We start from the raw sequence: 27,936 nt of genomic DNA on the forward strand, positions 1-27,936 counted from the left end.
TTCCTATTTGTAAAGCACAAAGATATCACTCTCCTAAGGGTTTCAATGCGCTGGGGGCCATCGGGAAGATTAAGTGAGCTATTGCACAGAGTCACATGGTGCTGAGCTGAGCTGAGCTGCAGCCATCGACAGGGATCGCGAGCCCCGCTCTCCAGAGTCAGATGTTCTGGCCACTGCGCCACAACTCTCCCAGAGGTTTTAAATGTATATTGAATTGTTAAAACCTCTGTTTAAACATAGGTAACATCAACATAAGGTGGACTGTCATAAACATATGCCACAGTTAAGAAATACCGGTTGGCACTGAGCACCCGCACAAATTAAGCACTGATTCTATTCTAGAGCTCTGACAATGTGATACATTATCCGGGGACCGTATTGCAATCAACATACAAGCAAAACCCACTAGCTTAGTTGTCAGGCTACTAAACTACCAGATTATGGTATTTAAATAATGTGCTACATAAATATTGCAGCCCAAATATTGACTATCAAATGTATAACGTTACAACACGGTCTTTACACTGCAATATGTTTACAGCGCGGTTATTACAATGCAAGTCGTTACAACGACTTGCGCTAGAGGCGCTGGACTTAGGAATACAATGATTTACTATTCCAACTCTAGCCTACGTAACAGTAGGGAACGTGTTGGAAGGTAAATCATACTATTCCTTAGTGTATTGCGCCATCCAGCGTAAACACATTGTAAATGTATCGCGCTGAAAATAACGCGTTGTAATGGATGTCTCCCATGATATCATGGAGGCAAGTATATATAGGTAAATGTGCATCTCATTTGTAGCCGTCTTTCTCCAAGCAACTTGCCATTAGCCTTGTGCAAATAGGCATGGAAGATTGGTGATCGCCGGTTTGATAAGACACTAACCAGACCATTGTGCATAAGCAGTGCTTAGTTTATTTTTAAAAAAAAGAGTGCCAGGGCCTTTGTCAGGAGTCCACTGCAGGTTGCAACACGCCGTGCCCCTGATCGTGCTGCCTATGACAGTACCAACACAACTAATAACCATCACACTCCTACAAGTGTGACACTTCAGACTATTCCAGGATCCCAAAGCTACAAGAATGGCCTGGGCGACAGGTAATAGTAATTTTAAATGTGTTTTTAATTAATCATTAACTGCTATTGTGATTATTTCAGACAGCGCCACCTTGTGACAAAGTCTAACAAGAGCCGGTATTAACAACTAAAGTGTTGGTGCTGAGCACTGGAAACCACCAGCTCACATTAAGCATTGTGTATAAGTAATACTCGATGTCAGCGATTAGCTGATAGTATACAACGTGGATGGTGCAATTCTCGCCCAAGCTTCCATGAATATCTTTATTGCTGCTTAGTCACATGACTTGCACCTGTGTGTTTCCTCAAGATTCCAAAAAATGTGATCATGATGAATTCCTACCTTCCTGCAGCAAGGCAAGTTTCACTTTGAAAAATGAACTGTATTTGCTTTGTAGGGTTTGCTTCTCGTCCCAATTTATACTCAACTATTAGGGTGTTCAGATATTGAAAACCAAAAACTGGGACACTTCACAAACATAGATGTAGGGCTACAAATTCACATCACAGAATACCCTAAAAGACAGTGCTACCCAACACAGAAAACAAAGACGAGGCATGAGGAGAAATAAATGATATGAAACTTTTAGGCAGATTATTGGTGTTAATTAAATTGATTTCTGATAAGGGGTGTAACTAATCATGTATTGTCCCCAAACCTGGAAAACCTGGTCACTATCAATTCCGCTCTTTGCTTTGGTCCAACCACTCCCTTCCATATATTCTTCCTCCAGGGGATTATTTTGAGATCATTTCCTTTTACTCTAAATATTGCTCGAAATCATCTATTATTCAACGATTGAGTGCAAAATGATGATGGTTGCAAGCATAAATGTGTAAACAATGATCCAGTGTCTCCAGATGTTTATAGCTAGTATAATTCTTCAAGTTCTAATCAAGTAGATAAAAAATGTTACTTTTATCAGGCTTAATGAAACTCAATAGTAATAAGTTAAGCACATATAGATGACCTATACTCTTACCTATAGATAACAGGTTCGAATCCTGGCAGAGCCAACAAAGCCTTTCAAGTTCTGTAAATTTTTTAAGATTCATACGCAAATCCACAGACGTGGAAAAGCGGCTTCCATCTCAACTTGTTTTCTAAAACAGAGCTATTATCGCTACTCCTCTTCACAAATGTATGCTGCATCGCTCACCTTGTAGTCATCACTGGTTGCTCCTGCAGCAGATCCGAATGTGGCATAATTTGCCCAGTTTCCATCCCCTTCCAGGTAGTTTGGATTGTTCCCCTGTTGGCTGGACCAGCGGTCCCCTGTCGTGCATTTTCCGAACATGTTGTTTTCATGTACGCTGGCCACCAAGGTCCATCCGCCTCCATCGGTGGTCATGTCGCAGAAGGTTTGGTACACTTCTCCAGTCTCAGTCATGAGAGTGTAAATTCCATCTCCTGTAGGTAAAAAGGAGTGCAAATAAATCTGAGGCATGGGTTGAAATGAATTCTGCTGAAGCTGCAAAGACAGCAGGTCCTCGCATCGCCTGGACCACAGGTCCTTCTTTGCTACAGTAGTCTTCTGATTTCAGACAGTCCTAAGACTAAATTATTCCAGGAAAAAGCTGTTCAAGATTGTCTTAAGCTAGGAAAAGCAGCCTTGGGAATGCGTGAAGAAAAAACCTGAGCTTGATATACTGAGCTGTTTCAATTGCATAAGGCAGTCTGTAAGATGGAGGAACTAGGGTTAGCACATTCTTAAACCAGACAGTGGCGGCGCCGCCGCTAAGGCATAGAAAAGTCGCCCCACCGCTATGAAGTAGTGAAAGAAAGGAAAAATCAAATGATAATACTGTAATGTTATTATAATTTTACTTTGTCATGCTGCAGCAGCTTTGTGTGACGGAGCGGGATGCTCTGCGCCAGAGCAGGGCAGGGGAGGAGTGGTAGCACCCTCCTAAGTAGGCGATGACGGTTTAGCCGGCCCTCTCAGGCCAGCCATACAGCCAGGCACACTTTGCATGTTCTTCAGGCAGGTTGCGTTACAGCATGCGTGGAAAACATGCCCAGGCCCCCAGTCCCTGGCTAGGCACCGGACCATGGTGCTGAGACCAATCACAACGCTGCATTGCAGCATTGTGATTGGTCAGGGGAGTCTGGGTGCTCACCTATCCCTGTGCTGCATTGCCGCGTTGTGATTGTTCAGAGGAGCCTGGCTGCCTGCTTCTGGTTTCATTCCAGAAGAGAGATGACAGGGAGAGGCAGCGGTAAGGTATGTTTTATTTTCATATAATCCCCTTGCCCCCCCATTCTTCGCCACCCGACTGCCTCCTCGATCTGTACCGTCCGCTACTGAAACCAGAAAGAGCAAGGCCATGGATTGTCTTAAGTTAGGGTAAACCATAAAAATCATTTGTAGCTCAGAATTAAAACATTCTGGTTACAGTACAATTTAATGTTTCTAAAATAAATAATAAGTGATGACAAGTAAAAATACATTATTACTATTACAACAAAAATATCAAAACATTATATCTTTGTGGGAAATATTAGTGATAGTAAAAAATATATATATATGTCTATATATATATATATATATATATATATATATATATATATATATATATATATATATATATATATATATATATATATATATATATATATATATATCCAAACCACACCGAATGCAATATCTCAAGTAGTCCTAATTGCAGTAGCCTTATCACAAACAGTTTGTTCTCGGCTTATGCTGCACCAGCGGACACCAGGTCAGGTAGGTGCAGGTGCAGGTGGGGGAAAAACAAAATTAAAACGGAGATACAAGAATAGAAGATGGATGCACAAATTGACGAGGCACGCCTACAGCAAACCCCAATGAAGAACAGATGCAATACTCCACACAATGATGCTTTGACCCTAAACAGGAGACCTCCTTAGATATATAGGTACTCTAATATTTCTAGAGGTGACTGAGACACCAGTCTTACAATTACAGGTGAAGAAGCGAGACATTTACAAACTCTCTGGATCACAATGTGGCAAAGATTTCGAGGTTCAGACTGAATCAACCATAAAAGAGATTCATAGGTCACAGGGACATGGTGGCAGATGTTTTTCCTTTTACCTGATTGATTTCTCCAAATACTTTCACATAGAAAAGCCTGTAGCCCACTGAATTAACTTATGATTTCCAATTTTTGTTGAGCACTTGGACCAATTTGTTGGTAAAGTCACCGCTCAGACAAATTTAGAGGATGAATCTGGGAAGATGAAACACTTAGCCTACCTGCTGAGGAAAGTGACATATTCCAGGTAGCTGCTAAATAAAGAGATGAAGATAGCATCACTCTAAAATTGATCTCCCAAAGAGGAGTCAATTTTCCTTTTAAGAGAGCACAGTTTTGCAAATTGTTATTTTTCTACAAATTTACCTTTGGGATCCTTGCTCTTCTCTTTGATTTCTCTGCAGCTGCTGCACAGGTTTGGGGGGCTGCATGGAACGGGCTCTTCATCCTTCCAGCTGGCTACTATGTCGAAACTCACCACCTTCTTCAGGGGGCTCACATCTGGTGCTGGTGATTGAAGCAAAGTTTCATTACAAGTCTACTTGGCATTCACCTTGCGTTGAATAGAGACTTTTTGCTGCATCCATGACCTTGAAATGTGGATGGTTGCTTAAAACACAAACATATTTAGACTGATAAATAAGAAAAAAACTCACATACTAACCAACTTTCTATGCATGTTTGCAACCAAGGCACCTCTTTTTAGTCTATAATAAAAACACTCCTCGATTTTGGACATTTTTGTTCCAATGACTGTGGGTCATTTACAGTTTGGGTGTAATGGGGCATCAGTTCAAAATGTATGGATGTTCCATCTGCCTTACACCGCTTTTGTGTCCTCATGTAAAGTAGCCCTTGACAAATGTTGTTTATGTGAAAGCAACCTCGCGTAATTTCCATCATTTGGCCTTATGATTGGTAAACAAATTGCGTCACCTTATGATATAGCATCCATGAAATGAATACTTAAATCCAAAATGAACAGGAATCCGCATTTGTCACTTACAAAATAGTGCAAAGTACGGGCCAGCATACTGCAGAATATTTTGTCCATGTTGCTTATGGCCAGATTCATCAATGTCCCGATTTGCGAGTCCTTAATAGCGATTATTAAGGAATCACTATTAAGGACTTGAAAATCGGGATTCATGTAGAAATCGCAAAATAAATTGTGATTCCTACAGCCTCCTTATTTGCGATTAGCAATTTGCTAATCGCAAATAAGGATGCGATTTCAAGGGTGCAGGGGTGTCCAAAGGACATCCTGCAGCACTACTGAAATGTGAATTTACACTGATGTTGTGCACACACATGTCCAAAGGATATGTGTGTGTTTAACATGCAACTTAGAAAAATGCATTTAAAAGCATTTTTCTAAGTTTTCGCTATTTACCACGAGGTTTGACTTCGTGGTAAATAGCGCTCCTAAATTGCGAATGTGCAATTTTTAAATGTTTCATGAATAGCATGTAAGGAATCTCTAATAGAGATTCCTTAAATGCTAATCCTCGCAAATTTGCAAATTCTTTATTAGCGATTTTTGCATTTGGGATGATGAATCCCAAATGCAAAAATTGCACTCGCAAAGGGCCAGATTCTCAGAATCTGGCCCTTTTGCGAGCGCATTTCACGTGATGAATCTATTAGTTAATTTCCAGGAAGAAATGTATGCAAATCTTTTCAAGGTCTAGAAAAGGTGTGGTAAAGCTAAGTTTCCAATGGTGATGTGTGGTAATATAAAATAAATCCATATAAGCCGAGGTGTAGATAAAGAAGATGGTATTTATTGAAGATGGTAGATATAGTCCTTAGATCATAATGTGAATCCCCACTAGGAGCAGCTCCCTTGCTGCTCAGCACATACTCTCAACTGACGCTCTCAGGCATACCAACATTCTATGACCTCACCACTCATACCAACATTCTATAACATCCACACTGGCTGAGCAGCAAGGACCATGAACTAGGAAAGATGCATTGCATAGAATATAAGATACAACACATGTTCCCCCCTATGAATAACAACAGAAGGATACATCAAGAAGTAAATGTAATAATCATATCAATAACAATTACATGAATAATAAATCAATAAACAAGCAAACCAATCATATAGGTAACAATTACATGAAAAAACTACGAAACACCTTGAAGGAAGTTAGAAAGGCACACAAAACATTAAATTAAGATACACCTTACATCCTATAGATGAAATGCTAAGGAACCCTACAGATAAAGAAGAAATGGTAAGGTGAGAGTGACACAAACCTACGTCACAGTCAACCCTGCCTCCTCACAACCAACCTGGACAAAGTGGCAGAGTGGCATCCCTATTTACGGCTGCTCCACCAATGCCACTCTCCCTGCATTTCTCCTTCCCTGACCACCAGAAATCGCATGGAGGAAAATGCAGGAAAAGAACAGAAAATATTCCAGAGTGTCGCAGCAAATCTCCCGGCGGCTACAAGCATTGTTTTTTTAGTTTCCAAAGACGAAGTTCTTTGGGGGCTTGTTTTTGGAAAACAAAAACAGTCTTTTGTCCTTTGTGCCACCATCCTTGGTTGGACGGTCACTTGTCAATTCCTATTTTTTGGCTGCTATAGCTCCTACTACGGCAGCAGAAACAGTTTAAGAATAATAGCAGTTTGTAATGAAGGCTGTGGCAGGAGTGAAGCCTGCAGATACACCAGAAGTTTTGCAGCTCGACATTTTGCCCTGAAATATCTGTCATTATGTCATCTTATATTTAATGCCTCTGCTTTATTTGGAGTAAATATGTTTATATGCTGTACTGCCACATGTATCATGTATTGCAAGAGTGCATGCAACTATTCATTAATATTACTTGTCTTCTTTCATTGCTGTCTCTTTAAAATCATGAATACATTTTTTTTAAAATAAACGTTTTGCAGCTCGATTGCTAAAATTGAAACACAGTTGGGATGATTTAGAGTTTGACGGAGGCGGTATGACGTAGAAACGGAATACCCTCTCCACTAAACTCAAGATCCGCCATCTCCTTTGCAGTCAGCGACATAATACTCCAAAGGCCCCACAGAGATTTTGGCCATTCAACCTCATGCTCAATTCAGAGTGGGCTGTCAAATGGCCAGTTTTTACTATGTCTTACCACAGTAAAAAAACTTGTTGATAAGGAACAATCATGTTTTTAAATGTATCCCGATGTTGTGGGAGAAATCACAGATTTTGTGTGGGTCACTAGTTTATTTTATTTTTTAAACAAAATTTCGCTTTGGGATTTTGTTTTAGAAGAACTAAAAAAACAAGTTAAAAGTTTGACTGTCAGCCATTGTATTTGACGAAGCTGTCTATCATACATTTTGAAAATGGGGACGTGGATGAAGTCCCCTCACAGAGCACACACAAAATTCATTTAAGCGGTTTACTTTTACTTACACGTGATTACTATTCGTTTATTAGCTGAGTGCAACACTAGACCTCATTTACTTTTTAATCAAACATTTATGTCAGAAACAGGAACCGACTGTTCCCTCCTTGCACTCAGAGAGGCACTTCCGGGTCGATTCACAAAGGCATGTAAAAGTACATAAACAGTAAAGCAGAGAATACCCTCGTAGTACTTGCATAGTTAAGAATGCTTTTGTAAAGCATCCACATAATATAGCCTTATAGCCCGCCGTAGAGGGCTATAATGGCTATTAAACGTCTTTCGAAACACGGCGCCGGGAACTACAGGAGGGGGAATGCAGATATTCAGGTGTATCCGCCTGTTTTTGATTTCGAGCGCTACCGCGCTAAATCTTCTCCTCCCGGTTTGAGGCCTCCATTGAATACTAATGAGAGACAGCCAACTACGCGAGCTTCGTTTATTCTTCTTTTTCATCTACACTTCTGTTCCCATCCGGGTGGCCAAATCACCATTACCGTTTCACAACCTATGAGGCCCTGAAGATTCGCAGTCTGTTCCCTGCGATGAAACACGTGTTGGCCAGTACAGAGGAACATTAAAACCGGTGTTACACACCAAGAACTTTACAGCTTCTTGAACTCTTTTCATTGCATCAATTGACCGACTCACTTAAGTCTTGATGTGCTCGCTCTAATTTTCTCATTGATACTGTAAATCACTAAGTAATTACTGTTTGTCTACAGTGCAAGGGCTTTGTTGTTATTGGGCTATAATGGCTATTAAAGGCCCTCTCCAGCGTTAAAGGCCCCGAGCCGAAGGCGAGGGCCTTTAACAAGGGAGAGGGACTTTAATAGCGTTATAGCCCATCTACGAAGGGCTATAAGGCTATTAGAACATTCTGTCACTAGAGGACAGAATGTTCTAACAAAAAAAACAAAGCCTTTTGGGAGCGTGAGGGAATTGGAATCCCCTCAGGTTCCCGGAACCCTTTGTTCACAGCTCTGGCTGTGAACAAAGAAACAATGGAATGTTAGAGCTCCAGGCTTATACCAGCCATTATAAGCCCAGAGCACTCCATTGTTTTCAATGGAGCTCCCAGCATTCCAATGTTCTAATTTCTATTATGGCTGTGACACAGGACCAATAATTGTGAATCCTAGTAAATCACTTTATCTTCCAGTGCTTCAAATTAGCCTTTGTCAGTAACACCTGAAAACTGTTCTCCCACTTGGAGGAAAATGGGAGAATGAATTAGGGATTTTGACAGAGGTGGAATGGAAAGGGTCTTAAATTGTTTCAAAGGATTTAGCTATTTCGACCAAGCAGTATATGACGCAATGCAAGTATTTTTACTGAGTATATTACTCCTCAGAAAGGCTGTGAAAACAATGCTGAGCCACTCTCGAAATTGCCCTAAAGGCCTCATACTGGTGGGAATCCACCTTCACGTGATCTGGATCTGCAGGTTGATCAAGGAGTTTAGAAAGCAGGAGGCCGACAACTGGAGGTTGTCCGCCAGTGAATAGAATTTTACTCTAAGATGGCAGACCTTGGTTTTACGGAGACCTCAATTTGGAGTGCAGAATAATATGAGTTTGCCTGTGGTCCTTATTTAGTTCTTAAGTCTGTTTAACTCATTCATAAGTCTCCACATCCTACTGATAAAGGAGCACCACTGTCCTTACACAATGACTGCCTACTGATAAAAGAGGACTATTGTTTTTCTTACTCAATGACTGCCTCCAGCTCAGTAGAAATAACCCTACTTCTTATAAAAGACATCCTACTGCCCAGCAAGAATATTTGCATACAACAAAAAAGATCTGTTAAAAATAAAAAGAGAACTTGATTTCAATTGACGAGAATGTGTGCATTCTTAGCTGGGCGTGGCATTTATATCTCTGATTTTAACTTGTTGGATGAATGTTTCATCCCACCAACATTACAACATTTCCTGTGAATGAGCTGCTATACCGCCCTTAGCTATCTCTTTATTTTCACATAGTCAACTTTGACCGGAAATCGTTGTGCCCTCATTCAATACTTCACTTAGCGTGCTATGCGTTGACTCCCCAACCCTAAGTGTCTTTTGCTGAGTATGGCCATCTCTACTCTGAAGGAACTTCCACTCCAAATTAACTTCTTAACCATGGCCGTTATATCGCCGCAGTGCGGCGGTTCCACGGAGTGGGCGGGGCCACGGCGGTCATTGGCCGTTCGCAGCACCAGCGAGGTATTGCTCGCGACGGCCAACAGCCGACGGGAGCACGGAAGGGGTTAAATACACTAAAAGCATTGGATTTTACTGGGACCTCTGCACTCTTGTATGTTGATGCCATGAATTGAATTTACCATTGCAGACAGCATTATGATCAAGGGGAATCCATTTTGTTTCATAGACTTTACATTTAGGGTACCTTTGAAATGTATAGGAAGCATAGATGCCAATCAATCAGATTCAGTCAGGAGACACCAGATTATTTAAGCCAAAATTGGCTTTATTTTGGCTGCCTCCCGCCTCAAATTGCCTCTGCTCCAATGAAAGTCAGTGTAGTAATTAATTCTCCCGATTATATTTCTAAAGTCTCCCACTTACCTCTTCTAAAATGTTGCCATGTATGAGGCTGCTCTCAAAGGATTTGCGGACATCTCACGATGGGGCATCCCCTACACACTCTCAACACTGGTGTTCGCACCCTGGTGATCAAGGCCGGACTGGCCATAGCGGGCACCGGGCGTTTCCCCAGTAGGCCGCTAGGGTGGGGGCCGGTTTTGGGCCCCCAGGGGGCCGTTTTTGCTACCGGGGGCCGGCAATATTGGCCCCCGGTAACAAAATCGGCCGAAACCGGCCCTCGCAAACAGCTCGGCTGCACTCCCCCTCACCCCAGTGGGGGGCAGCTGAGCAGTTTGCCAGGGCCGGTTTCTGTTCCCAGTCCGGCCCTGCTGGTGATTGCTGTTTTTTTTTAGTGGATTGCCCGGCCATACCACCACTCCCCTTCCCACCCTGTTGACACAACTTTTCGCCACTTCCAACCCCAGTGCTGTTTGATTAGGTGCCGCAGTGCAGGCGGTGAAATGTCCATCACCCAAACATTAGTCGCATGAAGCCTGCGCATCCTGACGACGGACTATAGATACATTACACTGACCAAAAAATACTTGAATTACGCATACATCACACTTGATTTGAATTCATCTTTTTACTCTTACCGCAGCGGCACAGACCCTGAAGTGTTGATATGAGGAGCAGCAAATGATGTAGTTTATTCATGTTTGACCTTTTCTAGGATAAAGAGAATGCAGGTTAGTTAACACCTTTGCACAGTTGTATCACCTGAATTGAGAATAACTGATAATGTGAATTTGTATTTCAACGTACAATTCTGTGAAAACCGTCGTAAAGTCAAATAACTTGAAGCATTGTGGCAACTTTGTTCGCTGAAGCGCTCTATACAAGCCGCAATCTAGTAAGAAATGTCTTGCTGCCTTCAGTACCTCCATACATTGGAATCAGCTCCATCTTGCATTGGGTAGGCCGGGGAGCAGAATAGAAACAGAAAGAGGACAGGGGCAACAGAAACAGTAACTGAGATGGATAAACTAGTCTGTCGATCTTTGTGACCAAATGGAACGGACAGGCGTGAGTTCGATAAACCTAAACAGCCCAGTAAAGGCCACCCTGGACTTCTTAGTATTAAGTTATTTTACTGAGAGACCTGAGCTATCTAACATGATTCAGACCATGGTGTGCAAGAAACTCTAAAATTCATTTCCTATGGTGGAAAGGTCGCCTTGTGCACCAATGTCTCATCTATTAGTGGTGCTTTCTATGAACAAAGTCGTCCACTGGTAGTTATTATGGTCAGACAGACTAGGCTGTTGACACTAACTCACCTCACGAGTGAAGTCAGAATACATGCCATCATTTTAGAAGAGGAATGTGGGAGATTTAAACAAATAATCAGGAGAATGTATTACACACATTGAGTTATTTTGAAGTAGAGGCAATTTCATACTGGCAATAAAGCTATTTTTGGCTTAAAGATTCTGCAGCCAGATTCATCATAGTCCCGTTTTGCGAGTCCTTAATAGTGATTATTAAGGAATCGCTATTAAGGACTTGCAAAACGGGATTCATGTAGGAATCGCTAAATAAATTGCGATTCCTACACATTCCTTATTTGCGATTAGCAAATTGCTAATCGCAAATAAGGATGCGATTTCAAGGGTGCCAGGGGTGTCCAAAGGACACCCTGTAGCACCCCTGAAATGAAAATGTAGACTTATGTTGCGCACACACATGTCCAAAGGACATGTGTGTGTGTAACATACAACTGAGAAAAATGCACAAAAGTGCATTTTTCTCAGTTTTCGTTATTTACCACGAAGTCAGACTTCGCTGTAAATAGCGCCAAAAAATAGCGAAATCGCAATTTTTCAAAGGTTCATGAATAGTGTTTAAGGAATCTCAAATTGAGATTCCTTAAATGCGATCGCAATTTAAAAATTCGCAATAATTTACGATTTTTCAAATTGCGAGTTCATGACCCATTGATAAATTCCAAATGCCATTTTTGCAGGCGCAAACGGCCGAATTTATCGATTCGCACCGTTTGCACTCGCAAAAATGCTTGATGAATCTAGCTGCTGGAGTCTCCAGCCTGAATCAGGTCTGTTGGCATATATGAGTGAGGGAAATATACTCACTCTGTGATAAATACGTGTTTGTATAGAAGGAGATCACTTTTAGAGGGCCAGGAAACTGGGAACCTTTGTAAAGATTGTATTGTATGTGGTATTTCTGTAGTTCAAATCCAGCCAAAAGGCAGCAGAACGCTGTACACGGTCAACAACAAGCATACGGTGATGGATGATGGGAGGAATAGCTTGTTGATGGAGGGCTTGTAACTGTGTTTTACTGTTGCGCTCTCTAAAGAGGTGTGTCTTCTGCTCTTTCCTAAACTGAAGTAGCACTGGGTCGGTCCTGATTAATGCAGGGATTTTGTTTCATATTCTGTATGCGTAGGTGGAACGGCCTGCAGTCTTGTTTTTTGATGTGTTACACTTCTTAGATTCTGATTGCGACTTTGGCAGGGCGGGGACAGGAGGCATTCCACACCCGCACTGTCAAGAATTGCTGCTTGGCGGTATGCAACTGTTACCACGGATTTTTTACAACGCATTACATTACAACGGATACTATTACAACGCAGGTCATTTTACAACGGATACCTTTACATCGCATTACACTACAACGCACATACTATTACAACGCATACCATTACATCGTAAGTATAATTATAGGTAAGTTTATCTTTTTTTATAAACATTGGGTTTTGGGGTACAGGGGTATTTTTAGGTTTTAGGGCTGGGTTTGGGTTTTGGGGTACAGGGGTATTTTTAGGTTTTAGGGCTGGGTTTGGGTTTTGGGGTACATGGGTATTTTTAGGTTTTAGGGTTGGGTTTGGGTTTTGGGGTACAGGGGTATTTCTAGGTTTTAGGGTTGGGTTTGGGTTTTGGGGTACAGGGGTATTTTTAGGTTTTAGGGCTGGGTTTGGGTTTTGGGGTACAGGGGTATTTTTAGGTTTTAGGGCTGGGTTTGGGTTTTGGGGTACATGGGTATTTTTAGGTTTTAGGGTTGGGTTTGGGTTTTGGGGTACAGGGGTATTTTTAGGTTTTAGGGCTGGGTTTGGGTTTTGGGGTACAGGGTATTTTTAGGTTTTAGGGTTGGGTTTGGGTTTTGGGGTACAGGGGTATTTTTAGGTTTTAGGGTTGGGTTTGGGTTTTGGGGTACAGGGGTATTTTTAGGTTTTAGGGTTGGGTTTGGGTTTTGGGGTACAGGGGTATTTTTAGGTTTTAGGGTTGGGTTTGGGTTTTGGGGTACAGGGGTATTTTTAGGTTTTAGGGCTGGGTTTGGGTTTTGGGGTAGAGGGGTATTTTTAACCTATTTTTACAAATTCAAAAATTAAAATTATAGTAATTAATAATTTTATTAAAATAATATATAACAAATAATTAAATTAAATAATAAATTAATAAATATTTACAACATAGTTTAAAATTATATATTATTATCATATACTTACCTATACTTACGTTGTAATGGTATGCGTTGTAATAGTATGTGCGTTGTAGTTTTTTACGTTGTAATGGTATCCGTTGTAAAATGACCTGCGTTGTAAAAAATCTGTTGTAATGGTATGCGTGCTAAAAGTACGCGTTGTAACATCATACATCCCTGCTTGGCACCTGCCAGATTACAAGTAACATTGTGGTCTGGCGAGCGGCGTGGTCGTCCCGTGGATGTGCTGTTTAAATGCTCATTGTGAGCTTTAAAGAGCACTTCTGTGAGACGGCCAGTGCACTTTCCTGCACGGGAAGGAATGCACCATGTCGTGCATTCCTTCCTGTGCAGGAATTGCGGGTGCAAAACTATAGGGTGCACAATATGTACCCTCCTGCATGCACCCCTTTGCACAGGGGCAGGAGGAGGTCCTGTAGGGCTCCCTTTCTTTCTTTCACCTCCAGCAGTTACCTGGAGGAAGAACCTCCATGCACCACTGGCAGTGAGGGAAGTCGTAATGTGCTTGTTGGTGTCTCAGAGTACCACCAAGCTTATTGCAGCTCTCAGACCGCCACAGGACTGCCAGGGAACGCGGTTCCCTGGCGCTTGCTACGTTGCAATGGCAGTCCAACCACCAAAGTCCTAATAGGGTGGGGGACATCTTTGACACCAGTGGCACTGCAGAAAAAACACATGTATCATGCAAAACTGCTCGAAATCTGCACATTAGTGTTTTCATACACCAAAGACCATCTAAATATTAATTAGCTCACTATAGCAGGGCTCCAGCTATGCTTCTTGACGCTGTTTTTTTTTCTTTCTAGGACAGCTGGGACCATTCACACAAAATTGTCTAGCTAGAACCGAATACTTCCCATAACAAAATTCTAGACCTATCGCCTTTGCCATTTCTTGGCAAGAATGGCAGTCTTTTAGGCCAGTTCATAGGGAGAAAATTGAGAGATGGCACTATTCAGGCTGAAACTTGTGATGAGTAGATTACATGCAAGCCTTTGCAGCAGGTGCATTATTTAAAAAAAAATACCTAAAAAATAGAAATTGCTGAGTTAAAATTACTATATAACTGTTATAGCTTTTTTTTTTACCAGGGAATCGGATAGCCGACCAATCTGACCTGCGCACTTCAGAGCCTGCAATCCCAAGGCTGAGAAACAGCTGAGAAATTGCAGCCGTAGGCTCCCAGTCTCAAAATGAGCACTGGGTTAGCCTACTCCAGCCAATCAAGGAGCTGCAGCGCAGCACCAGGATTGGCTGGTTTCGTGTTGTACTAGGTCTGAAGCCCTTTCCACCGAGTCCGCCGAGGAGAGTGCTAGAGGAAGAAGGCTCCAGAGCCTGCGAGGCAGCGAGGAAACAGAAAAGAGCTTTGGGCGGCAGCTAAGTTCTTTGTATTGTTTTTTATGTGTATTAAAGTCTGTTCTCCCCCCCACGCTGACACTCTTCCCCCCAACCCTCCAGCACTGCCACTCCCAGGGCCGGACTGGCCATATCGGGCACCGGGCAATCCCCGGTGCGCCGCACAGGTGTGGGCCTGTTTGGGTCCCAGGGGGCCGTTTTTGTTACCGGGTCGTTTTTGCAGTATAGCTGCAAAATCGGTCCTGTACCAAAATTGTCCGAAAACCGGCCCCGGCAAAGAGCTCGGCGGCACCGAACCCGCCCGCCCCCCCCCCCCTGAGTGGTGAGGGGGGGCTGCCGAGCACTTTGCCAGGGCCGGTTGTCGTTCCCAGTCCGGCCCTGGCCACTCCGCCCCCACACAAGCTGCTACTGCAAAAAAATAGCTTACTTTGGGACCAGTTTTGTTCAAACTTGGATTTTTATTTTATTTATTTATTAATTGATTTTTTTGAGCGCGACAGCTACCCATAAGGGTTTCCCGGCGCTAAGAGACAGAAGGACAACATAAGACAGAAGAACTAGAGATCGAAGAGCCAGGTCTTCACTGCTCTGCGAAATCGTGTGTGACAGTTTTCCATCCGTAAGGCCAGTGGAAGTGAATTCCACAGTCTGGGTCCTAAGTTCGAAAAGGAGCTACCGCCCATTCTAGTAAGTTTGAACCTAGGTACATTGAAAAGATGGTGAGATGAGGAACGGAGAGAGCGAGCTGGAAGGTAAGGGCTGACAAGGGCCTGAAGGTAGAGGGGTGCTGATCCGGCTTTGATCTTGTGCATAAAGCTCAGCGCTTTAAACTTGATCCGGTTTTCAACACAAAGCCAATGGAGCTCTCTCAGATGTTCTGTGATGTGGTCACATTTACGACAGCCGCAGAAAAGCCAAGCTGCAGCATGTGATGGATGACGGCCTGTGGAGATCCCAGATAGAGCATGTTGCCGTAATCCAATCTGGAGGCTGCCAGGGCGTTCACGACAGATCTCTGGGTGTTTTTGGGGATCATCCAGAAGATTTTACGCAGCCACCGAAGGATGGTAAAACAGATGGCTGTGACTCTGTTGACCTGATCTTTCATGGAAAGACCCCTATCGATGATTACTCCCAAGTTTCGCACTTGTTCAGATGGAGTTGGAAGGGGACCCATGGAAGTGGGCCAGTGAGTCAGGTTCCAGAGATCGGGTTTGTTGCCAAGAATCAGGACCTCCGTCTTCCCGCCGTTTAACTTAAGTAAGTTGTTGTTCATCCATTCAGCTATCTTGCTGAGTCCAGTTTGCAAAGGGGAGGGGGCCGTGGGATCAATTTGAGAGAGTGAAAAAACAATTTGTGAGTCATTGGCATACGAAAATAGATTTAATCCCGAACATTGTGCAACATAAGCCAAAGGTGTGACATACAAATTAAAAAGCAGAGGGCTAAGGATAGACCCTTGGGGTACCCCATGGGGGGAGGAGTGGCTCTTAGAGGATGATGACTTAGAGAAAATTTGAAAAGTGCGGTCAGACAAGAAAGATGCAAACCAGTCCAATGCTTTGTTGCCAATGCCAATGGCAGCAAGGGATTTGAGAAGGATACTGTGTAGCACAGTATAAAAAGCTGCGTTGAGATCGAGCAAGATCAGCGCAACTGTTTCTCCTCGATCCAAGAGCAGACGCAAGTTATCTGTCACGCCCAACAGGGTCGTCTCCGTAGAGAAACCGGGGCGAAATCCCGATTGAGAAGGATGTAACAGATTGTTGTCTGTCACAAACTTTGAAAGATGGATGTGGATGTGTCGTTCCAAGACTTTCGAGAATGCCGGTAGTAAAGAAATGGGACAATAATTGGCGGTTATTTTGGGATCCGCCTGTGGTTTCTTCAATAACGGGGTAACCATGGCATGTTTCCAACAACTAGGAACAGTAGCAGTATAGAGTGAGTGGTTTAGCATCTTGCAGATGGTGGATAGATGTGAAGGGTTCAGAGAACGCAGAATAGGAGCGGGCAGTGGGTCCAGCGGGGATCCTGATTTAATTTTGCTCAGTGTTTCTGAAAGAGTTTCCGAGCAGAGATCAGGCCACGACAGCAGTAGTGGCAAAGGTGACCCAGAAGAGTTGGTGGGTACGTTCCTAGTCTGAGGGGAAGTGGAGGAAACAGGTATTATGATTTGAGCAAGGATATCCTGATGTATATTCGTGATTTTGGAAGTGAAGTACTGGGTAAGCTCATCGCATTTCGCATTGGATAATTAGGGAAGTGTAGCCGTGGTCTGAGAACCGGCGAGCTCCTTCACCACATTGAACAGATTTTTGATTTATTTATTGCTTCATTTATGGATTTATTGACGTGGATGGCTCTGATTGTAGCACACGCCTTATGTTAGCATTTTAGCTCAGTTTTATAGGCGGCACCAGATGTAAGAGAGTAATCTTTCCTCCATAAGCGTTCTAATTTCTTACATTTTGATTTGTGCAAGTGGAGCGACTCATTGTACCAAGGGGCGGGTGCTTTGTGAGTAATCCCTTTCTTGCGGGTAGTGGGGAGACAGATATTTAAGGCTTCCGAGAGCCAATCGTTTGCAGCACTGGCCATCACATCCATATTATTAGACGTAAATAAATTCTCTGGCTTAAGATCAGATAGGATTGTATTAAAAACATCAGGGTCAAACTTTTTCCAATCCCTTTTCTGTGAGTAGGTATCAGGTTTGTGAGTGGGTGTATTTACATAATTTGTGACAGTGAATTTAGTTAAAAAGTGGTCAGACCAGATGATTGGCACAGCCATAGAACACTTTACGTGGATACAATTAGAGAAAATTGGGTCTAAAAGGTGACCGCCTTTATGAGTGGAGCCCTTGTTAGATAGGCTGAGGTTCATGGAAGCAAGGTCTGCTATAAGGTTGCAGGCCAAATTGTCATTCTGATCGTCAAGATGTACGTTCAGATCACCGATGACTACGAAATTGCTAGATATAGATACCGCCGGGGCTATGATTTCAGAGAGTTGTGACTGCCAGGCGTTGCTAAGACCTGGCGGGCGATACACCAGTAGACCTGATAGGGTGATTTTGGGTCGGAGAGCAAGCTTAAAAAACGCTGCCTCACAGCCGTTTAATGGAGCAGGATCCAGATGGCATTGATAGATATTTTTAAATATTATTGCAACACCGCCACCAATTTTCCTGGGGTGATCATGCCTTACAATCGCATATTGAGCAGGAAGAGCTTCTGCAATATCTGGTCCGGAGCTATCACAGAGCCACGTCTCTGTAATAAAGAGTGCGTCAGGAGATTCATCCGTGAGATCAAAAATCTCACGTTTGTGTTTGGGTAGGGAACGGCAATTCAAGCTGAGGAAAGTGTAGCTTGAAGGAGAAAGGGTTGCTGCTCGGGAGGCTAGACTACGGCATCGTTGTGGAGTATCCAGATGGAAGGAACAGTGGGGGCAGCATTGTGGGAATTGATCTAACAGATTGAAAGTAGCTGTCGAATGGTCTGAGTTAGGATTGAGAGCGAAAATTTGATCAGCGTCATAGCATAGTCGAGGACGTGCCGTTTGACCAGGGGGTATGGTCCCTGGGCCCTGAAGGGCGCGGACGGGCGCAGACGGGCTTGCCTTAGGCGCGCCTTCGGCGCGCCTGCTGCGCGTACGGGGAAAGCACATTATTAATAGAAAGGGAAGTAAGGGAGGGGCGTGGCCTGTTTGAGGGGGGCGTTGCCAGTGGCCTCTGGACAATGGCGGCGGCGAGGATGTTGTGGTACCGCTGCAGCTCTTACAATCAGCTGCGCTGGACTGCTAGAGCCTTGGAAATTTTTACAATGCAAGTGACCAGAAGGGGGAATAAGTGAGTAAAATACAATCAAAATACACAGTTTAAAAGAAATCACAGGTTTCGCTATCTCCCGGCTTCCGCCTCAGGAGTCTAGTTTGTCTCTACTGCGCGCTCGCATTCAGCGCGATTTAAAGGTTTTGGCGGGGTCGTGGCCTGTTTGAGGGGGGCGTGGCCAGTGGCCTCTGGACAATGGCGGCGGCGAGGATGTTGTGGTCCCGCTGCAGCTCTTACAATTCAGCTACTGTTTGCTAGCAAACCAGGCATAAAGGCTCCTGAAAGAAGACTAAATAGGACAAGGTTCCCTAAAAAACAACAACATTAATCTGCTTGGAAAACCATTAATTAATGGAATGTGCCCATCCTCAACTGGAACAACAAGCTTAAAGGCATATGTTCAAGCCCCTATCGCCACAGGAACATCACTTTTCTCTTTCCTGTGGTGATAGGGGCTTAGCCTTATGTACAAGGCAGTGTAGAGCCACTTAACATGTCTTAACACTGCCTTGGAAATAAGGCCACTTTTCATGCTATACTTAGCGCGAAAGGGCAGGGCAATGGGTGTTGCGATGTTGCGGTGGGTGTTCCGCTGCAACACCCATTGATGTTGACGCTGCCCCACATTTAGAAGGGTGACGTAAATATGGGGCAGAGCCTAGATTAAGACCATAAAAAGCCTGGCCTAAACATGGCGCAACGAGGAGAAATGAATTTATTTCACCTCGTTTTTGCTGTTTCGATGTGTGTCGCATTGTGCAGCACACGTCAAAACTGTAAAACGCAATGCAGGATTGTTTATGTGCAGGACGATGTCCCTTCCTGCACATAAACAATCATTTTTAAAATGATGTTTTACAACTTCTATGTGTGCTTCACAAAGCAACACACATTGAAGTTACAAATCGCCATTTAAGATTGTTTGTGTGCAGGAAGGGACATGTTCCTGCACATAAGCAAACATTCTCACAACGCAGGCACCCTTGCACTATCGTGCAGGGGTGCCTGCATTGGTGCTAGGCATCTGTGGTTAGCGCCAGCACAGCGGGAAACGCAGGGCTGCACCCTATCGGAAATGCGGGGCAGCCCTGTGTTTCAAAAGTGGCAGAGCCAAGAAGGCAAACGCCGCTCTCTGTCACTTTTCTTGTAAATATGCCCCTTAACTAGCCGTAAACTAGAATGAAGATTGAAACCATGAACATCTCTTTTACAATTTCAGAGTCCACTTACTTTGCTAGTGTGCAAAGTAGGAGACATAATGGCCTCACCGTGAGCTCCTCGGTGTCAGACCCATGCACGCTTACAACCCCCCCTGCGCCGCCGACATACCACTAGCAGGGGCATCAGTAAGCCTGGGTGGCTTTTGGTCATTATGAGGCTGTAATCTTGGGTGATCTCAGGGATGAGGAACTGGGAATGTGATTCCACCAATAATGCTTCAATTTTCCTTGGACAAAGCCTCCGGCGGAGGTACACCGGGTCTCACAATCCATCTATGGCTGGTAACTCCTGTTGCTGGCCCATCAGATTAAGAGGGCACGCGGAATAAGGCCTAGAATACCATCCAGGAAATGCATAATGTCTGTGAAGTTTAAATGATAAATCAGCCTGGTTCACACAAGCTCTTATTACTATGTATTTTATGCAATACATAGTCTTATAATGAATTTGCCGGCCATTAAAAGCTTGGCTGATGGGCTGCCAAACAACTAAGATTGCTAAGGCTTGCATCTGCCAACCCCATGATGGCCTCTGCCCACAAATTGTTTTGCTTTCCAAGAACAAACCGGAAGTTGTTTGGAAAATCAAGCATGCAATGTCCCTTATGTGAATGGAGCTTTCTTCCTGTGTTTTGCAGGTTGATTCTATAACTCTGACCTACATACTAGTGCTAGGAGGACGGGGTCCTATGGGCAAGCACAGGGCTGCCCAGGGTTGCGCCTGCCGAGACTTCACCACTTTTGGAAACTCATTGGTTTCGTGGCCTGTGACTCAAGCATGTGTTTTTTAAGGTTTTAATTGGTTTTCTAGCGATTCTATATAAAATACATGAAATTAATCGGTAGCAACTACTAAAAAATAAAACTAGAGAGGCTATGTAGATGCAGAATGTGTTAAAACAAAGCTACATTTTTTCAGTAATCATGATGGATATGTAAGAGGAATATAGAAAATATCTACAGTACCAAAGGGGTTGATTTTGTATTTAAGGGGCTTAACTATTTTTACTAATTACATGTGAATTTTTGTTACTCGTGTAGCCTTTAAGATTTCCCTAGTATTGTAATTTCCATGGTTCAAAGGGGTTCACGCTTTTGCTACAAACTCACCCAGTTTTCTCTCGTGACTGGTAAATTGAGAGCATTGTGTAGGCCAGCGCATTTCTTGCTTAATTTTTCTACGCATGAGACTCAATTAAAACGTAAATCCAAAAGTCTTGTGAAACTCATGCCTTTTAGGGCAATACCCAACTTACATTAAACTTTGTAGCCTTTGTGGGTTTTTAATAGTTTGTGTTGAAGACTATGAAATAGTCACGAAAAAAAACTGCAGCTTCACACTCCCGCAATTTGTGACTAGTTTAAAAAAATTACTAATAAAAGGGATGTTTTTAAGTAAATGCGGAGTTATACAAATCCGAGCGCTCCAAGGTAAACCCTGGTGAAAGAGACTAGTTTATCAGTTTTCCTGCGATTGACTTTGTGTCCAAGGATATTCTTGCAAAAAACGCTTTTGATGGAAGTATTTTGCCTTCAAAAAGCAGGTTTTGTAGAAATTTCCATCACTTTTCACTAACCTCCAGAAGATGTAAAAAAAAAAAAGACGGGGGATGCAAAGTCCACCCACATTTATCTTTTGGGGCTATTACAATGAATTTAATGTTTTGCCTATTTACATGATGTCACACTGGCACATTTGGGACTTTTTACCTCAATAAACCGCAAGCAAGCTGAACCGGATTCTCTGTTATACTGAAATCTTCAAATAAAAGTGTATTTTTAAACTTCAGAAACTTTAATATTCTTTTGTACCTCATGGTAGGCTCAAAGAACATAATCAAAGAAACCTATACTACAATCGACCATTTTATTTGGAACATGATCCGTTTAGCTGGATTGTGATTAAATAGACCTATGTTCACTGATAATAAACCATTGTAATAATCATTTCAGTTTTTTTAACACTGGTCTATCCTGAATAGGTTACACTTGGCAGAATCCATGCCAGATTTCTCAATATCTTAGTAGATAAATGGATAAACAAAGGGACAAATTCACAAAGGGAATCTGAAATCTGCACCTGTTAAAGTTCTCTTGCCCTGTAGTGCAGATTCACGATTTTCCGCAAACATTCCCAGTAGGACACCTGGAAAGATCTGCCAATCGAAGCTTTCCAGGATATCTCAGAGAATGCTGTGAAATGCGTTTTGGCACCACTCTTAACCCTACTAAGGAATTGTGTGGACGATTTATGGGTTCCGAAGTAGCCTGCTACTCACCAGAAAAGCGCTTCAACACCCCATCAGCGTGCTAATCACCAAAAAAAGGGCTTCAAAACCCGATCAGGGGTAAGAAGCCCTATATAAATACAAACCTTTTTTGCTCTTCTATCCTTCTGGTATCCTTCCAAATCCAAATAACTGACGAACATATCCACCACTTAAACTGTACTTGCATGTTTCACTAGTGGAGTGGTGTGGCTCACTGGTTAGAGGCGGCAGACCCGGAAGCAGAGAACGGCCCGGGACCAGGGTTCAATTCCTGACGCGGCAGGGTCGTGGACCAGGGTCAGCGGACTCGATAATTCTCGCCTCAGTGCCTACTCTAACCAGGGATCACACTCGGCAACTCTGGGCATTAAGCTTGCCTCATCTCTACAAAGGCCACCCACAGACGCCGGGGATACCTGGTTTCACCTTAGAGATACCCAGAAGGGACCATCTCACAGGGAAAGCCAGGACAGGTTCCCCAGCAGTCTTCAGCGCCGGGATGCTTACGGGCAGCTGTGCGCTTTACAAGTCCCACACATTTACATTTACATTACATTTACTATACTAATTCAACTCTAATCCTCTATGGGTCTGGAGTAGCATGTTACTCAACGAAAAGCGCTTCAACACCTCGTCAGGGATATTAAGCGCTATACAAATGCAATTACAATACAGTACAATTGAAAGGAAGATCTGATGGAAAGAAGCATTTCGCCATCTGGATGACGCTCATCCGTTTCCACTCCAACAAGGGTTTCTGGTGGTGGTGGAGGGTTCTTTGCCCCTTCCGAGCCTGAAAGAGGCATTACCAAACCCCTTTGCAAGAGTAAATCAATGATCATTTGTAGGGCAGAAAAGGATCAGAGAGGAATTTGTAAATTCCAACACACTCCCATGTTTATGGGAACTCACACAGTCCCTGGCAAACCATGCGTTCCAAGTCACATCCCACCCCTTATGTGGGGTGCATCGCTATGTAATTGAATTCAGCCATGGTTTACAATTAGTCTGCAGTAAAACCATCTATACAGGGCTGAATTTGAACCGGTCGTTGCAGGTGGGGCCCACTGGTACTAATTTTTGGGGACTGGCGCTTACTACTCCTCATCAAATTGATCCAGAGCAAGAGAGGGAAAAACACACGATGGGGAAGAGGGAAGAAGAGAAAGATGGAAAAACAGTGACCACCGGAGCAATCAGAAACCTGCAAGAGTGAGATTAAGAAGCAGGGAGTACCTGGAGATGGACTCGAGGCGCAAGATGGAGTGAAAACTATGGAGCCTTGGTGTGTGGCAGGAGCTATTCAATAAATGAAGGTTTCTAAGCAAAATGTTTGGCCCCACGCTTATTCTTTTACAAATCAAGCAAAGCATTGACACCTGACAGATAGCCTTAGGTGGCTAGCTGTGAGTCATAAAGGGAGCAATTTTGAGTTGTAAATTCAGGTTTATGGCTCCAAAAGACTTTGTGAATCGGATCCGAATGATCTAAATAGAGCCTAATTACACAGTCATTGAATATTTAGAAAAATAGGTATGGATCTCGCCTTCCTGGACCTAGGTTGGACACCCTTGGTTTAACATAAGTCTATGGGCTGGCCCCTCTTTCCCCTTCCAGATTCGAGCACCAGAGTTTCGTAATGAATATTTCAGTAATCCATAATTATTTGCCTGAACAATTATTTTGATGCATTTTTTGTAACGTTGTCATGAAAACGTAAAACCTGCAGCTCATCTGAATTGTGACCTTTTCATTTGAATTTACATGAAAAGTTATGGGACAGATTGACTTTTCTTTCGTGCAATGCAACGCAGCACAGCAACTTGCTAGTCTGTGTTCTGTGAAAGGGAGAGGGCAGAAATTTGCCCAAACTACTAAGATATGATTAGGGCTCCTGGTTTTATGGTATTTATGTTTTTTGACATTTCTGTCTGTATATATCCATATTTATTTTTTGTAAACCTAATCTGTTTTATCCATATTTTTATGGGTCTTGTGAAAAAAATAAAGCTGAAACTGGCATATTTCCGCATTTATTTAAATGCAGTCACACTTGAATACCTGCCAGGTTTCAGTAATATGAACGCCTGCAGAAGACAAATCAATGCACTTACTTGAAAATATGCACATTTCAGTATCATCCTTGTGCATATCTACTGCTGTTTAAGCCTCTTTACTAAAATTCCCATTTTTAACCCCCTTACCTATCAATCCATACAGTTATTAGTCTGGCAGTCACGACAAAGTGTATATAGAATCACACAAAAAGCACCCAATTTTTATTTTTGTTCACATATAAAAATAATTACAGGCAAGGAAATACATGGTTTTCTGTCTGTATTTATCTGTAAAAATCAGTAAAAACTGAGAAAGGGAGCTTTAGCTATAATACACTTCTGATCTCTCCCAGCCGGGGCGCACTGGACGCTGCCAAGCACCCGTGCACCATTGTTCAAAGGTACCTGCGTTACGGGCAGGATTGTTTTTGTCGAGGAAGGAATACCTTCCTGCGCACAAAATGATCCTCAGAGGCATATTCCTCTTTCGACGTGTCTTCATGATGCAGCACAGATGGAAAGAAGGAGGAACAAGGAGAAGTAAAGATATTTCTCCTCGTTGCGCTTCTGAGGGTGGGCGGGCTGGTTGGCGCAAAGCCCTGTTTACACGTCTTTGAAAATCTGGGTTTGTGTCAGAATACATGGGTGGAGGCACGGGAGCGCCCATGCTCCACCCATGCACCGCCCAGCTGACGCAAAGTACAATATTCCTTAATTGCGACTCGCAAATTGCGAGTCTCAATTAAGGAATACCTCCCCATTCATTCCTATGGGCCTAGAGGCCCATAGGAATGAATGGGAAGACATTCTCAATTTGCTATTAGCAATTAGCGAAAATCCAATTGAGAATACGATTTCAAGGGTGCAGGGGTGTCCAAAGGACACCCTGTTGCACCCCTGAAATCAATCTGTGCACATATGTTGTGCACACACATGTCCTTAGGGCATGTGTGTGCACAACATGAAACTTTGAAAAATGCACAAAAGTGCATTTTTCAAAGTTTTCACAAATTACCATGAGGTTCAACCTCATGGTAATTTGCTCCCCCTAATTGCGAAATCACATTTTTTAAAATTTCATGCATTGCATTTAAGGAAGCGCAAAATGCGATTCCCTAATTGCAATCGCAATTTGAGAATTCGCAAATTGCGAGGGCCTTCACCCTTCATGCATTACAAAAGCAGATTTTGCGATCGCAAACGGACGATTTTTGCGATTCGCACCGTTTGCGATCGCAAAATCCTTTGATGCATGTACCTGTAAGTATTTACTAAAGCACGCAAAGCCACACAAACTGACTTTGCGCGGCTTAGTAAATGCAAAAGTTTTGCCTCCGAGATACGCCACAAAAGTAAAGCAATCCTGATGCAAAATCTTAGTAAATCTAGGCCAATGTTTACCACAAAGAAGCTAAATATCTCTTAATCTGTCACTGTTCTTGTTGATGGGGAGATGGACACCCATCATCCTCGGCCCCGCCCACCCCTTTCCTGTCTCGAATATAGACAGACTTGTAAGGTTTTCTGGAAAAATTATGGGATGAACCGTGTGTTGAACTAGCAAACAGGTATGGCAGAGAGACAATGGGACAGGCGAGAAATTGAGAACATACAGAAAAGACATGAAGTGACTGAGAGAAAATGTGTAAGGCAAGGAGAGACTGAAAAAGAGTCCTGGTATAAAGTAAGAGGTCTGGGGTACTAAGGGTGGTGATAAACGAGACAAGGCAAGCCAGAACAGAGAGTTATATGTGAGAATAAAAGATGTTTTTAGCGAATGACTTTCAATCACATATGGTCTACGGTTCAATTAGATCTTGCAGCAAGAAGACGCCCGGGTTCATCATTTGACTAAACTGTGTGATATTGGGCAAATCATTTTATCTCCCTTTGGAAAAGTTTCCTTTCCTGCTAATATCAGGGGCATTTGTAGCAGACAAACACTCAGACCCACATACCCAGGGTTGGGCACCATACAGAAAACGTGGCATTTAGATAACGTCTTAGTCCAAGGAAATTCAGGCTTCATTTTTGCATTTCTACAGGATTTAATAAACAAGTCACAGCATCAGCCACAATAGGCGAGACTGTACTTCTCGCTCTGTTTGCCCTGGGGTAACCCACAAAATACCCGGTGTCACTGCACAATACTGTACATAATATATATATAAAGTAACGAACAGGCATAACTTCAGCCCCCAAGGTAGAAAACACGACAAAGTTGAAATAGTGTACCTGTGTGGAGAGAGAGGGCGCTCTTCCAGCTGCTGCTAGCCTCGGAACAGGACCCACCGGCCTCGTGCGACTCCTTATGAAGCCTCGGGCTCGCCCACCCTAGGGTGCTGGCAGCCCCCCAAAGTAAGCTGTCATCAAGAGGAGGTGGCAGGAGAAGGCAAAAACACCCTGAGGGGAAGCAAGAGGGCAAGTGAAGGGGTGGAGTAAAAGCATGGCGATGGAGAGGTAAACACAGATGCCCGCGTGGAGTCTGGGTGGGGGGAGGAATAAAGAAAAGTGGAGAGAGGCTTGGGAAGGAGGAAATATGACTCCAGTGAAAGATGGAAGACATGGGCAGAGCAACCATGGAGGAAACGGGTGAGCCAAGAGTGGTTGATACGATAAAGTGATGCAAACCTGCAGTATTGCTCAGTGGGTAAAGTACCTGCTTCAGAGCTCCACCTCAAGTTTACAGGTTTCTTATTTGGAAGAGCCTTTCTGAGGCTGATAAAGTGAGTTTCTTTTAGGTAGCTAATAAAAACCTATTACTGCAGAGCCATATACAAATGGGCAATTAGTATTACAAACCAAGATATTAAATATTCCTAAAAAATTGTACCTAATTCGTGTATGTTGTAGAGAAGGGTCTGATTAGTATATATTTATTCTGGCATAAAGAAAAGGGGCATAGTTGAAGAAAACTGTTCAATATATGTAGTTATATTCTTCTACTGCTTCTCTACTTCTAATAATAATTATAATAATATTTGCATTTTTAAGCACAGCATTCAAAGAAGGGAAACATCCTTTACAGGGTGATTTTTACCATGTTGCACCTTTACCACACATTTTTTACCATGCATGTTGTAAGAACGTATATGCTTTTACAATGTATGCCTTTACCATGCATTTAAGGTAAGTTCGGGTGTATGGGGGTTCTCACCCCATGAATAAATTGTTTATATATATATTAATATAGTGATACCAGGAGTGGTATCTCACCCGCTTGCACCTACTGTGGCATCAACAGGACATGCAATCACAGGCACTTGTCTATCACTGCACAAACTTTCATTTATTAATTCATTTCTCGTCCCTCCGATGTAAACCTCATGTTACAGAACTGAATTGGGACATGCAATATAACGGAGCGTAGAACGATAGAAGTGTTCACCGCCACTCGGCGTTTTGAATTTCAAAACTTTTTGATTCGCACTTTGTCTCCTTTTGCCACAATGAATTTACTTCAAAAACTGTCTCCTTGCATATATTATGAATTAACAGTGTTTATTTTAACTGATTAAAATTAATTTCGAACTTTGTTCAAATCAGATTGATAAAGTTTTGAAAAGTCTGTCTGTTAAACCACAAGGCAGGCGAACAATATATGCAATGTGTTTTCTATG

The 27,936-nt window shown here is 43.0% G+C and overlaps 1 protein-coding gene across 1 annotated transcript in view; it reads right to left on the reverse strand.

Annotated features, from left to right (window-relative positions):
- LOC147677756 (intelectin-1-like) overlaps nucleotides 1-26,613 on the reverse strand; it is a 50,270-nt gene extending 23,657 nt beyond the window's left edge. Inside the window, exons 1-4 of the mRNA XM_086945396.1 lie at nucleotides 26,552-26,613; nucleotides 10,704-10,776; nucleotides 4,469-4,609; nucleotides 2,242-2,492 (exon numbers count right to left, since the gene is read on the reverse strand). Of these exons, the coding sequence (XP_086801522.1) occupies nucleotides 2,242-2,492; nucleotides 4,469-4,609; nucleotides 10,704-10,764 (453 nt within the window). The 5' untranslated portion in view covers nucleotides 10,765-10,776; nucleotides 26,552-26,613. The remainder of the gene's footprint in view (nucleotides 1-2,241; nucleotides 2,493-4,468; nucleotides 4,610-10,703; nucleotides 10,777-26,551) is intronic.
- Nucleotides 26,614-27,936: the final 1,323 nt, after the last annotated feature.

Source organism: Lissotriton vulgaris, chromosome 12, assembly GCF_964263255.1.
Source record: "Lissotriton vulgaris chromosome 12, aLisVul1.2, whole genome shotgun sequence".
Lineage (NCBI taxonomy): Eukaryota > Metazoa > Chordata > Amphibia > Caudata > Salamandridae > Lissotriton > Lissotriton vulgaris.